We start from the raw sequence: 13,198 nt of genomic DNA, 5'->3' as shown, positions 1-13,198 counted from the left end.
GCAGTCTTATTATTTCTTACATGCTTCAAACAATTCTTTCTGTAGCTTGAATGGATTGCCTTTTAATTCTGTTTTTCACACCGTCATCTCCTTTGACTTAGGGTGATGCCTGCATTTAAAGCCTATTCTGAAGTTGGCATCTGTAGCAGTGTAGTAGTTTGCCTACAGCTATTGATTTTTCTCTCTCTTTCCCTCCAGTCTCCTTTTTTTCCTTTTTCTTTTTTTCTTTTTTTTCCCCACTATCACATGTACGGCATTAGGTGCCAGATCACTGAAAACCAGTGCAATGTGTTCTACAGACAGCAGTGTTTCAAATCATGTATTGAGTATGTGGTTTTGCAGAAGTGGTATTTGTATCTGGAAGGACCTAACTGAGTAGTAGTAGAGCACTGTGTTTAACTGTTCCAGAGGCTGGGTGATGAGGTTTCTTAGTATCTGCTATTTTCAAAGAAGAAAAAAAAGTTGCTCTTGGAGCTGTAACAGACTTTTGATTTAGGTAAAAACAAAGTAAAACTTGTTTTTCTGTAGAAAATGGCACATTCCTTCCCAGCTGACCTTGCTAGATTCTGCATGTGGGATCCTACTGCCTTTCCTTCTGGTCTGCTCTTGCAGGAGCTCTGTGGAGGTGAGCGTGAGACCTCATCCTGCTTCAGTAAACCTGTGCTCCAATGCACGGGTGTGAAACCTGGCTCCTTTACAGTCAGTGGCAAAGTTCCCAATGATTTCAGTACGGCCAGGATTTCTCGTTTCAGTAGAGCTGTGAGTTGGCCCCCACCCCGTTCTCCCTTACCAGCGTCTGTCATGTCCCTCGTGCAGTCTTCTATGCAAGTTTGGTTTTTAAATGAGTCCTTGCTGCAGTGCCAACTTGAGCTGTATTTTCTTCTCTGCAAAACACACTTTGGCTGAAAGAAAACCCAGCACCATGTTAGGTCTCCCATTCTACACATCACCAACAATAAAGTTACCTTTCTCTGAAATATCTCTTCTTAACCGGATTCAAACTGAGATGAGGTGAAATAAAAGTGTAGTTTGTTCAGTAGTTAGCACTGTGCGTTTAGGCCATCTCCATGCTGCTTCTGCAGAATCAATCGCTTCCTTCTTCAGTCTAGTTTTGCACCCTAGCAAAACTAGCATCAGTTCCCCAGAAGCTGATGAAGTAAAATAGGATCAATAGCAAAATAGGGTTAATAGCAAGACAGTTGTTCTGAGGGCTGGTGGTAGGAAGAAAGACTGGTAGGTTGGAAACTTGTGAAGAAGCTGAGCTCAGGTCTCCATTGCCCTGCCAAGTTACTTGGCATAGGTGTGTCATGATGCAAATAAATACTGAGAGGTGGTTTTGAAAAACACCTCGGTATCTAAATGTCTTTGACAAATGCAAATAAGATAACTCACCATGTGTCTGTCAAACCAGAGTATTACTTCTAACCACAAAAGGAGTACCATGAGGCCTCATGGATGCATTGTCAGACTTATGTAAGCACTATGATACCTGGTCCAAATATGCATGCAAGAGTTTTAAGTTACAGGCTTCTCTTACCTACCAGAAATCATGATATAAAACATACATAGCATCTGCTTGTTGCCTCATCTGCCCTTGGTGCACGGCTGTAAAGCTGAATATGGCTGTAATGCAGAGGTAGGTCAGTAAGAATCGGTACGTTGCTGTAATATCAACTGCAAGTGAAATCTGTGTTTCTTTTAGGAGAGTTTTATTTGCATCATGGTGTATTTTTTGTAATGTGTGTGTAGTTTTAGGGCTGGGTTTACAAAAGAAGATGATTTAAAGTCTTTTTAGGAACCCCAGAAATGAAAGAAGGCAGATAGGGGAAGCAGGTGTTGCTGACAAGGACAGCATAATTCGGACACCATGTCGTTAGTGCCAGAGGGGAGTGATAATTATATATACACTTACACTCTACATTTTTGTTAGCTTTAAAAGGCTTTGGATTGGGATGTAGCTTTGCATACCGCCTCACTGCAATGGAAAAAGTGATATGATTCAAATAAATCACAAAACAATTAATTTGCAAAACCAACATATTTGTATTTTTCTGCTCTACTTTTGTTTCATGCTGATAATGAGCCTTTCTTGTTACCATAATATGGTGCGGGGTTCTGTTGGGTGTAACGGGGAATGAGCTCTCATATTTTGTGTTTTGCTGATGTAAAACTTGAGCGGCGTTTGGGATGATAGTGGTTGTTCTTCCTGCAGCAGCAGAGGAGTAATGCAGCAGTTGAATTCCTGGAGAGAGCCTTTTCTAGTTAAAGGTACTCTTCAGCTCCTGTTATCAGCCAGACTGTTGTGAACCAGGAGTAAATGCGATACTGGATATCAGAGGTCAGGCCTCCCGTTTTTTGTTTGTCCCTACAGGAGTAACAAGAGTCACCTGCAGAAAAGGCTGAATGCCAGCTAGAATCATCCTCATGAAATGAATATGCTTCTCATGTGAAAATCAATCTGCACTCAACACGAATTGAGCTGTAATGCTGCCATAAGATTCATTGAAGGAGGTTTATAAATCTTCTAAAGCCACCTTTCAACATTCATTTCTTTATGTAATTAATTTATTCTAGTGCATGTAAGCATCTTTTATAAGCTTATAGTAGAATCTTACCAAATGAACAGTGACAGTGCTCAGTTGTTAAAGCTTCAGAGCAACCAAAAAAAAAAAGTAGTGGTGGAAGAGTAGGTAGCTGGGGAAAATTGTTGCCACTCACACTGGTATAAATTTGGGAGAAGCTTTGTTTGGGCTGATAAATAATGATAATAATAATAATTTTTAAATCCTTTCATCTGTGCTTTTCCAAACACTGAATCAAGAGAGGTAAGATACAATTCCCATTTTAGAGAGAGAGATGCCAACCTGAGCTAAATTATTTGTATGGGACCAAGGTTTCAAAGCAGAACCCAGGTGTCCTGATGTGTCCTAGTACTCCCCTCCTGCCTGTAAGTAATTTGATCTGGTGTTTGATAAAAAAATATCCTGATTTGGTAACAGCAGGTGTATTGTCAGAACAAAGAGATAACCATCCTGCTTGTGATGTGCAGTAGGTAAATAAACCGGGAGCCTGAAACCTTAGTTCACTCTTGTCAGATAAGCCGAGCTCTATGCCTGAATCATCCGCGTGAATATCCTCATGCTGTTTGACCATATGCCTTAGCACTGGCATTGCTGTCTTTTGAAGGGGAAGTCCTGCCCTTGGGAAAGGTTTTGCTTTGTGTTGAGACTTCACTGAACTAGTCAAAATGGTGGGGGGGATGTTGTATGTGCATGGTACAGTTTCCGAACAGAAAGATGCTTAATGTCATGTTAAGGCCAAAGAGTAATAGACATCAGATGCTTACTGTGTGTGGTTGCTATTTCTAGAGTTTACTGGAGAAGGTTAAGGGGGCTGTAGCTCCTTCCCAGAGTGGTATGTGTGCAATGTGAGATACAAAAGCACAATTTTCTTCTCCTTTCCTACCTCACCATCATAAAATGGATTTGAACCGTTGACCCTGGGGACTTTTGGTATGTCAGAGGACTCATGTAATTCCTATTATTTTTCTGATTTCTGAATCTGTTGAATGGATGTTTGAATTCACTGATCTTTATGTGAAGTTCTGTTATGAACAAGAGTACAAAGTGTGCTGTATTTTGAGTAATTAGTTGCATGGTGGCATCCAGGACCCATCATTGATCTGAACCCTTCCCTTTTGGGATATGTCATAATCAGACAAGAACTTAACTTCCTAATGAGCTAATTTCTCCTTCTCCAGTAAAAAAAAAAGATCATAAATACAGATATGTTTAATATCAAACTAAGCCTTCACTGATCTGATTCATTCCAGCTGCTATCTGGGAGCAGGCTGGGGAATCAAGAGGTGGAAGGAGATCAAGTACTGTTCAGAAAACAGTAGCTTACTGTCAGCGTAAGCTGACAAGTTCCCAGATTGTGTAGTGCCATTTTTCTGATGACCACTGCATTGTGGCTCTTGGTTTGGGAGGTGGGGAAACTCTTCTGGCTTCCATGTTTCTAGAGGGTTTCTCTTCTGGCTATTCCTGGATAACTAAGATAGGGGTGGCAAGTGATGTATGCCTGGGGCTTCCTGTAGATGATGGAAAACATATTCAGGAAATACTTTTGGGTGGATCAAAGTTTGTGTACATCACTATTTTGTCAGAATGATGTGATTATCTGATAATAATAAAGCTTTTCCTATAAGCCAGGAAGGGAAGAGTTTTTATGTTTCTTCTTCTCTAGTTCTGTAGTAGACCTGGCCCTGAAGTTCTATTTAAATGCATAAAATAGTTTTTAATAAATGTGTTAATAGGAAAAGCTGATTAATAACTGATACTCTTTAATTAAAAAATTAAAAAAAACCACATTTTTGATTGTTGTTCCTGATGTTCCCACTCAAATGTGGAATAGTCCTGTGAAGGGACTTCATGAATACTCTTTCTCATGGAAGTTAATGGGGCAATATTCTAGTTAATTGACTATTTCTGCTTTACATAGGCTTAAGCGAGTAATCAGTAATGTATCTTCCCATACAGTGTGCTTAATGAGAGAGAAATGTTGGCAAGAGTGAAGTATCCGCTTATATTTCATATATAGCGTCTATGTAAACTTTTCTTGGTCAAAAGTAAAAGCAAGCAACATGTAAAATCAAAGATTTGTTTCTTCACCTTCATGCATGAGCTGAAGCTACTGAGCTACTTTTACTCATCTTTGTGTCTGGCTCTTTCTTTTAGGTAGTTGTTCTTTTAATACATTACTGCGTTTAACAACTTCCTCTCATGATAAAGCATGTCAGTCCAAATAGTGTTTTGGGGAGAGGAGAGAGCAAGGAGCAGGAGGAAGGGCATTTAGGTGACCTCCATGTGGTGATCACAAACTGAGACATCAAAAAAAGTCTTGGATTTAAGAAGAAAATGTGAATGCATCATTGATGATGTGATTGAGCACATCATTAAAGATGGCTTGTCTTTGACTTGATTGTCTCAAATATTAGCATTTATTTTCCTTTAGCTATTTCCTGCTCCACAGTCCCAGGAAGGGTGTGCAGGGACCTTGTGATGAGAGCAAGCAGCTATAACATGGGGCTTGTAGGTTCACTCTGCTGTGTTCATCCATAACGTGGTCTTGGTACCAGGACCCTTGAGTGGAGTGAGTGGAGTACTTGCCCGTGGAGTGGCAGTGGGTGGTTGTCTTCCATTTGCTTCTGTTCACCTTCTACTCAGCTCAGAGAAGCTTTGCTTACTGTATTAAGAGCCTGAGATAAGAGGCAGCATATAATTACATACTGTCACAGTGTCCATAGCTACTCCTCATGTGACTTGAAAGCCTCCCCAGATAATTTTTGTCTAATGTAGATACTAGTAACTTACTCTAATATGTAATCAGAATGCGTTACATGGGACACACTTAAGGTGAACCAGCGTGACACTGATTGCTGCATGTAGTATTTATTCCCTGGTTATTTTTTGTTTGGTGTTTTTGTTGTTGTTGCTCTTTTGGTTTTTTTTTTTCCCAAACGAGAAAGTGGAGCAGACAGTTTGCGTTCTTGGATTTTTTCTTTTTCTGACTCACTCCCTTTCTCCTGTCTCCTGTTTTCAGGTCAGTGCTCGGTTCTCAAAACGGATCCAGGCAAAAATCAAGGACCTTCTGCAACAAATGGAGGAAGGGCTGAAGACAGCAGATCCACATGATTGCTCTGCTTATACTGGTTGGACTGGTGAGAAAGCTAGAATTTGAGTGGTTTTTGTCAAATAATGTAATTGAGTTTACTCACAGGAGGAGGTTCTGATATTCTCATAGGAGCAGCAGAAATACTCTGATACAGGCATTTGTGTGAGGTGGTTTCTTTTAACTCTGGACCCTTGGTCACTACTGTCTGGAATGACTTCCCTTGACTTCAGAGAGATAATTGGCTTTTGTATATGGAGATGTCTGTCTTGCAGAAGGAGTGAATTTTCTACATCTGCTTTTTCAGCTTACCTCTTGTTTCTTTAAGGTTTTCTTAAAACGAGTTGTTTTCACCTTCTTCTGTTCGACTGACTATTAGTTAGCAGTTGTCTAATGGTAACAACATCTTCTCATCCTTGGGGGGAGGTAGGCTGGGGAGAGGTGTTCTGTGCCCAGGAGCTTGGAGCCTTAAAATCTGGAATATGGATAGTTTGACTGTTCTTGTTCTGTCTGTACAAAAATGGTAAAATGAGCGTCTGAGGAGGGAGGAGTATGGAGGTGGGGTTGCAAGGCTGTGAAGTTCATGAAGATAAACAGGCATGTGCAAGCACTGGTTATTGCTAGGCACAGTCGTTCATTTAGCATCGCATCACTGATGCTGTCCAGATGTGAATGAGCCTTTCTCATCCTTTAGGCAGAGCCTGCAGTTGTCAAGTCTGATGCGGCCACTGCTCTTCAGGCTGCCAAAATGCTTTTCCGTCTAGACCTCTTAAGTGCCAGTTTGCTATTACAATGGCGCATTCTATTCCTGCTCTGTCTAGCTCACGCTTACGCTTCTAGCACAGCATGTTTGAAATGTGCCCTGAGGAGATTGGCTCTTTTATCTTTGTGTGGTGAGGGGGAGCAGCTTGGAAAAACTCTCCAGGTTTTGCCCATGTTCAGGCTTAATTATGGCAGTGAAAGGGTAAAATTTCTTTGCTTTCTTCTTGATGTTTCAGTACAGATGGTGCTGTGGGTGGATGGGTGGGGAAGTTTTAGACAACTCAGACTTAAATGGTAGATGTGTTTCAAGGTCTGAAGTGAGTGGCTGCTAAGTGAGTGCAGAAGATCTCCAGAGGTGGGGGGAGAGCTGCATTCTGACACTATGACTGACAACTGAAGTTACGGCTGATAAACCAGAGCTTGCTTAAAATGAGTCATAAGCTAAAAGTAACACAGCCATCATTAGCTGAAATGAGAAGATATATGAACAAGTAACTCAGTCTAATGAGAGTGGGGTTTTTCCGTTCTGTAGAAGGATTGCCAGCAGTGTCTATTCCAAGTTGTAAACTTCTTTCAAGGCTCCTATGGAAATGACCTTGGATAAAAATATTTAAATGATCTGGCTTTTAAAATAGTGCAGATACTTGCTCCTTGCAGCATTTTGCTAGTGTGCAAATCAGAAGGTAAAAGCAATGCTGAAAACAACTGCCCTGCTTGTTTTGTATCAAGTCTAGACAAATCCTACTGGCAGTACAGTCCTGAGCATTGGCTTGTACTTTGTGAAACATCTTAAAAATCTTGGAGCACGTACTGGTGGCACGTAACAGTCGCAGGACTCATGTTAGAGTCCATCTTGCTTATACAAGTACTCTTTGTATGTGCCAGACATCTTGAAGGAGCCATTTCAAGGGTATTGCACAAGGAAGGACTGGATGAACTGGACCTCATGGCTACTTTTCTGATCATCCTTTGATCAAGCCCAGATATCTGCACATTTGTTGCAACATAAAAAAGGTTACAGAAATCCCAGTAAATAGCCCAAGCTCTGCAGCTCTCCTCGTGGACTCATCTAGAAAGGCCTGTTCAAAGCCAGTCCGGAGAACATCTGAGGATGTACCAGCGCTCTTGTGGTGCTGTTGTTGTACTCCTCAGGTGGCCTCTCTGTGGAGCCAAGTGGGCCTTGTGTGCACTTGGCTTTAGCTGTGACTCGGGAGACTGCCCTCCCTGTTCAGAAATGAGTTTGATTTCCAGTACCATCTGGAGGTGAATGTTTTGCTTCTGCACAGGTATGCTTGCAATTGGCCAATAAACATCCACTTACATGGATTTGTTTCACTTTCTTCAGTCTACACTGTTGCTATTTTTAAGGTTTGGTTTGGTTTTGTTTTAATGTACAACTACCTGATGAGTTTAATGGAGTGAAGCTTTATATTGCCTTCCAGCATTCTCTGAGGACATGTTTGCTTTCTGGCTTTTACAAACCAGATTAATTTGTCAAAGCTCATAATCTTGTGAAATACATTTAAGGGTTATAAAGAACTTGGCAAGCTGAATCCAAAAAATCACAAAAAGATCCTTTTACAAATCAAATGAAAAATAAGTCACTTCTTGCATATAATAGGTGAGTACTGTACAGTCGATGTACTTGATCATATACATGCTTGTTAGCCCAAGCTTTTGAATCTTCAGTGATTTCTTCACCAAGCTGTGGTGCCGATGTCATGAATTTTCTTTGTTCTCTGCAAATTGTGAGTCTACCATTGGGCTTCAGTCTGATTTTTTTTTATTTATTTATTTTTGTCACAATCCAAATTGAAATGTAATCAAAATAGATGGCCTGATGCCTTGCCATTGCATAGGCTAGGGCCTTTGGCTGACGTGTTATAATTGCCCAAATACCCGTTCGCATTTGAGTTACTGGTTCAGAGTCTCTAAAGAGGGTAGTATGCTATACTTCAAGGGAAAAATAAGTGAAACTATCTCTATCATGTGGTTGTTCCAGGTATTGCCCTTTTATATCTGCAACTGTACCGTGTCACAAAAAACCAGAGCCATTTGCAGCGATCTCTTGATTATGTGAAGAGAATCCTTCGCAATCTGAATGGCAGAAGAGTTACTTTCCTCTGTGGTGATGCTGGGCCACTGGCAGTGGGTGCAGTGGTTTATCACAAGCTGAAAAACGACAGTGAATCTAAAGAATGTGTTGCCAAGTAAGTGGTTGATGGTGGAAAAAGTCATGCCTTTCATTTGTAGAGAGCACTGGTTCAGTAACATTATCAAGTGGAGTTTTGGAGGACAGGATTAAAAAAATGGAGACACTTTCTCCCCTGATACATTTTCAGTAGAAGAATACAAAATAGGCTTTATCTTTATTAGAGCTGGCTTATGCTTGATTTGTATTTAGTGGGTTATCTTGAGTCCTCTATCGCTGTAAAGACAGGATGTCCTGGGCATATCTGTAGTGCATGCACGTTTTGATTTTGTCACATTGAAGTGACATTTAACAAAAGCTGCACGCTTGTCATCAGCAATATGTAGTGCTTGTGCAGTATGTGATGCTTCCTGTAAAGAGTGGGTCTTAATTGTAGTTTCATTACAAAACACGTACACTGCAGGGATCTGGAAATATCCAGACAGAAACATGGTACATCGGATTGATCTGTAACAAAGAATTAATAAAAGAAAGAGGAGGTCTTTGCTGAACTGTCAAAGACAAGGGCTTTAATTAGGTCAGAGCATATGAAGGGTAGCCTGAAAAAATTCAAGCCCCTTTTCAAAGTAATCTAAAGGTAACAAATGTCTTGAGAAATCCCATCTGGATGTAGAGTTTCCTTGGAGAACTGACTGTCCCTTTGCTGGTATGGAGCTGATTGCTGTCCCAGTGAGGGCTGGAAGCACTGGAGCCCTGTGGGATTCACATTCAGCACCAGCAATCCACCCGCTAGTGGTCCAGCAGCATACCTTAGCCTGCCAGAATTTGAGGACTAGCCTTATTCCTTTCTGCTTTAAATTTGGGAATATAATTGGTCTCTTTCTAATCTAGAATCCTGGTGTGATTAAACTTTGCTGCTGTTGCTGAATGAATATTTCAGTTTTGAAATGTGTGGTAGGTTTGGGGTTTTTTTGCCTTTACCCATGACTTGGGCATGTCATTTTGGATGCAGCTAGGACAGTGGTGGTGCTTGGAAGGCATGAAGCATGAGTATAGCAAAATGAGATTAGCAATAAATCTTTTAGTCTCGCCTCTCCTTGCAAAGTAATTTCTAGGAGGCGGACTGAAGAGGAGGTTAGTTTGACTATTTGTTTCTTTCCTTCCTATTTTGTTTACAAATATATTCATGATACCAGCTGAATGGTATGTTATAGATATCCAAATGCAGTCTATGATTGCACTTTTAACTTTTTACCTTGAGCTGTCCAGCTGTAGGATTTGAATAAGAAAACTTAATAGTGGACAGTTTAAAAGAAAATAATTTAATTCTAAATCCAAACCATAGTTCCAAGAAAGGAACGATAATATAAAACTTGCTTTTGTGAGTGGCTTTTCCCTGGTATTAATAAGCAGTGACAGCATAAACAAGCGATTGGGGTCAGTGTTTTTGCTCCATCGTGATGTTAATGCTAACATTTCTGTCAAGTAATTGTGGCTGGGGGGATCTGGGAATTGAATTTAGTCTTAATCCAGATGGTCTTGCCCCCTCCCCCAGTTTAAAATGTCATCATCTCCACGATTTCATCTAATGGCCAATTTAATCACAAAAGATAGGAAGAGACAGGGAGGGAGTGGGCAGGAAAGCAGATCTTTGCTCCACCTCGGTGCTGATGCAGACTGGTGTAGTAATAGCAGGGAGTCTCTTTGGAGCAAATGAGAGTTGCGATGGCCAACCCATGGTGGTTTTTTAATTGCTAAAGGCAATATGTGCACGTAATAGCAGTCTGCTTTTCAAAATCGAGCTGCTAAACATTTGAGACAACATGTTATCCAGGGAGGGGGAGTGCTGTATGGTGGTATTGGGTCTTGGTTTTTCCCTCTTACACATCTACAATTAAGGGTCCTCACTTAGGTGAAATTCCCAGAGGCTCCAGGATGTTTCCCTATTTGTTGGAGTAGCTCTCCAGCCTCCTCCAGCCCCCGCCCTGCATCCATACAACATTTCTGTCTGCACGAAAACCTGATAGTTGCACTAATGCTCGCCTGGCTCCGGCTCAGAGTTGCCTGTCTGTGAGGGGTGGCAGGGACAGAGCTCCTGTGAGTAAACCTGGCAGTCAGCTGAACTGGGGATGGCTGAAGGGAAGCGGTGGGGCTTCGGCGCTCCTTCTGCTTCTGGTTTGATTGATGGCTTGTACAATACGTAGCCCAGTATGGTCTCTAGAGAAGATGCTCTCTCTCCCCACCTTCCTTGTCTGATGCAGGCTGTTACAGCTCCAAAGGACAGTTATAAGTGCAGATGCTGAACTTCCAGATGAGCTGCTTTATGGCAGAGCAGGTTACCTGTACGCCTTGCTGTACCTGAATACTGAAATTGGTCCTGACACTGTCCCACAGTCAGTTATCAAAGAGGTAAGATACTTTTCTCCCTCTAGTGCCACAGCATCAGTGAGGTTGAACTGGAATCACTCCTTTGTATAATTCAAGGGATTAAGAGAGAGATGCTGGAGAGGAGAAGGGACCTAGAACTGGAAACTCAGTCTTATCCATCCCTCCAATCTCTTCCCCCTTTCCCTGCTGCCCAGCTGGGACTGAGACAGGCCAGTGCGGGTGGGTCCAGGGCCTGCCATGGAAATCTATCTAATATGTAACTAGTTCTGGAGCATTTAAGGATGAGAAATTGTTATAAAAAACCTTAAGACAGAAGTGTGGAAGTGTTTAAGTGAAAAGAAGGAGAATTCAGTGTGGGGAAGATAGACGACTATTCTGTAGATACCAGAAGCAGAGAAGGCAGGCCTGGAGAAAGTGATTAGAAATATTTATATATTAAATTTCTGCTCCTAGAAATATAAGTGATTTCATCATGTAGGAAAAATTCCATTTCTACCTCAACTCTGAAATCCAAATGAATTCAATATTACTGCCCCCTCACTGTTTACTGTGGCTTATTCTTTACTGTGGTTTTAGTCATGACAAAACAAAACCCTCTGAATCAAAGCAAGCGAGACAGACGGAAGGGGTGTGTTCTCTTTCTTAGGTAATAGATGCTATTATTGAATCGGGGAAAAATTTTTCGAAGGAGGAGCGGAAAACAGAGCGTTGCCCTCTCTTGTACCAGTGGCACAGGAAGCAATATGTTGGAGCAGCCCACGGTGTGGCTGGGATCTATTACATGCTTATGCAGGTAAGAGTGTCTTCTGTGGGCTGGGTTGAAACACCAGTGATTTCTTGTTTTGCATCAGAAGATCTTACCTTCAGCTTTCATGAATGTGCAGTGCTGTGCTGGGGCAGGGTCTCAAAAATTGGAGTTAGACTCTGCGGCACAGAACTGTGCAGAGATGCCCTGGTAGCAGACTTGGGTATCCTCCCATTAGAGTGAATTAACCCTTGAGTTGTGGTTCAGAGCACTGGCGTTCCAGGAGCTGAAGTTTTCTATCATCAGTAGAGGCAGTGAGGTGCTTTCCCTCATCCTCATACTTGCTTCTTCTGGTGCCTACAGTTAGACCAGCTAATTATTCACTTACCATCCTTCACTCTTCAATTTTTTGCTATTTTTAAATGAGTGCACTGCTGGTGCCTCCTGTACTGCCCTTTATGCCCTTCCTCTCTTCTCCAGTGACTTTTTTTTCCACTCTCTTAAAGCTTTTGGAAGACTATCCTTAAAAGACACGTTAGTTTTCAGTATGCATTTATTCTTTAGATGTTCCTTCTCTTCATTATGCCTTCTATCTCTCCCCCAAACATCTGATGTTCCTTAGTGCATTATGACCCCTGCTCTCTTCTTTCTGTTGTCCTGAGTGAGATTCCTCTCTTTTGTATACCTCCTCTTTCCCACCCTTAAATCCATTCCCCCCTGCCCTGAGATTCTCCAAAAGGATTATGATGTTTTTCAAAACAGACCTGTATGTCTTATTTCTGTTGTAGAATCTGGAAAAAGAGCCTTAAGATTCATTACAGAAGATGGCCATAGAGCTGCAAAATTTGTATTTTATCTTTTTCTGGTTTTTAAGGGCTCTGCCAGTCTGTGCATCTTTGTAAATGTTAATTTTCTTACCAGCTCATGCAGAATGGCTTTCCTTCAGGCAAGTGGAAGGATTGTACATCCTCTAAGCCCTGAAACTGCGTACAAATGTTCACTGCAAAAGTGACTGAGCTGGTATTTGGTGTTGCCACTGCTCAGCTGTTCCTCATTTGCAAAAGATGCTGTGACTTCTCCCCATCTGTTTCAGATTAGCTCACACCACTTCCACCAGTAGCTCGGGCTAAAGCTGCTGACTTTGCTGTGGAAGTGGCTACTGCTCTGCTACCCTGGGGGCATGTCTTAACCTCACTACAACCATTTTCTACAGTGACCATCTCACTGGGGCCTCAGGCAGCTCTGATTTACTGTGCCCTTGTCTTCACTTCCTGCTTTCTTCAGCAAAGTTGTCCACCCCATTCTGGCTCCCTCATCTTTCTGGCTTCCATTTTTCTTTCCCTGCTAGATTTTCGGAGAAACATCCGGTCCTGTAAAGAAGCCTCTTTAAAGGCTCCATCCTTCATTTACTCTTCAAGGCTGATAGCAGAAATAATTGCACAGCGCTTTTTGGTTTAAGCAGAAGCTATTCTGTCTACATG

The 13,198-nt window shown here is 41.7% G+C and overlaps 1 protein-coding gene across 1 annotated transcript in view; it reads left to right on the top strand.

The window, feature by feature from the left end:
• LANCL2 (LanC like glutathione S-transferase 2) overlaps positions 1 to 13,198 on the top strand; it is a 29,878-nt gene that overhangs the window by 6,058 nt on the left and 10,622 nt on the right. The window contains exons 2-5 of the mRNA XM_074891675.1: positions 5,602 to 5,719; positions 8,435 to 8,642; positions 10,846 to 10,993; positions 11,619 to 11,765. Of these exons, the coding sequence (XP_074747776.1) occupies positions 5,602 to 5,719; positions 8,435 to 8,642; positions 10,846 to 10,993; positions 11,619 to 11,765 (621 nt within the window). The remainder of the gene's footprint in view (positions 1 to 5,601; positions 5,720 to 8,434; positions 8,643 to 10,845; positions 10,994 to 11,618; positions 11,766 to 13,198) is intronic.

This window comes from Strix uralensis, chromosome 1, assembly GCF_047716275.1.
Source record: "Strix uralensis isolate ZFMK-TIS-50842 chromosome 1, bStrUra1, whole genome shotgun sequence".
In the NCBI taxonomy this organism is placed as follows: Eukaryota; Metazoa; Chordata; class Aves; order Strigiformes; family Strigidae; genus Strix; species Strix uralensis.
The sequence above is the reverse complement of the archived record's forward strand: the minus strand, read 5'-3'. Positions and strand labels throughout refer to the sequence as shown.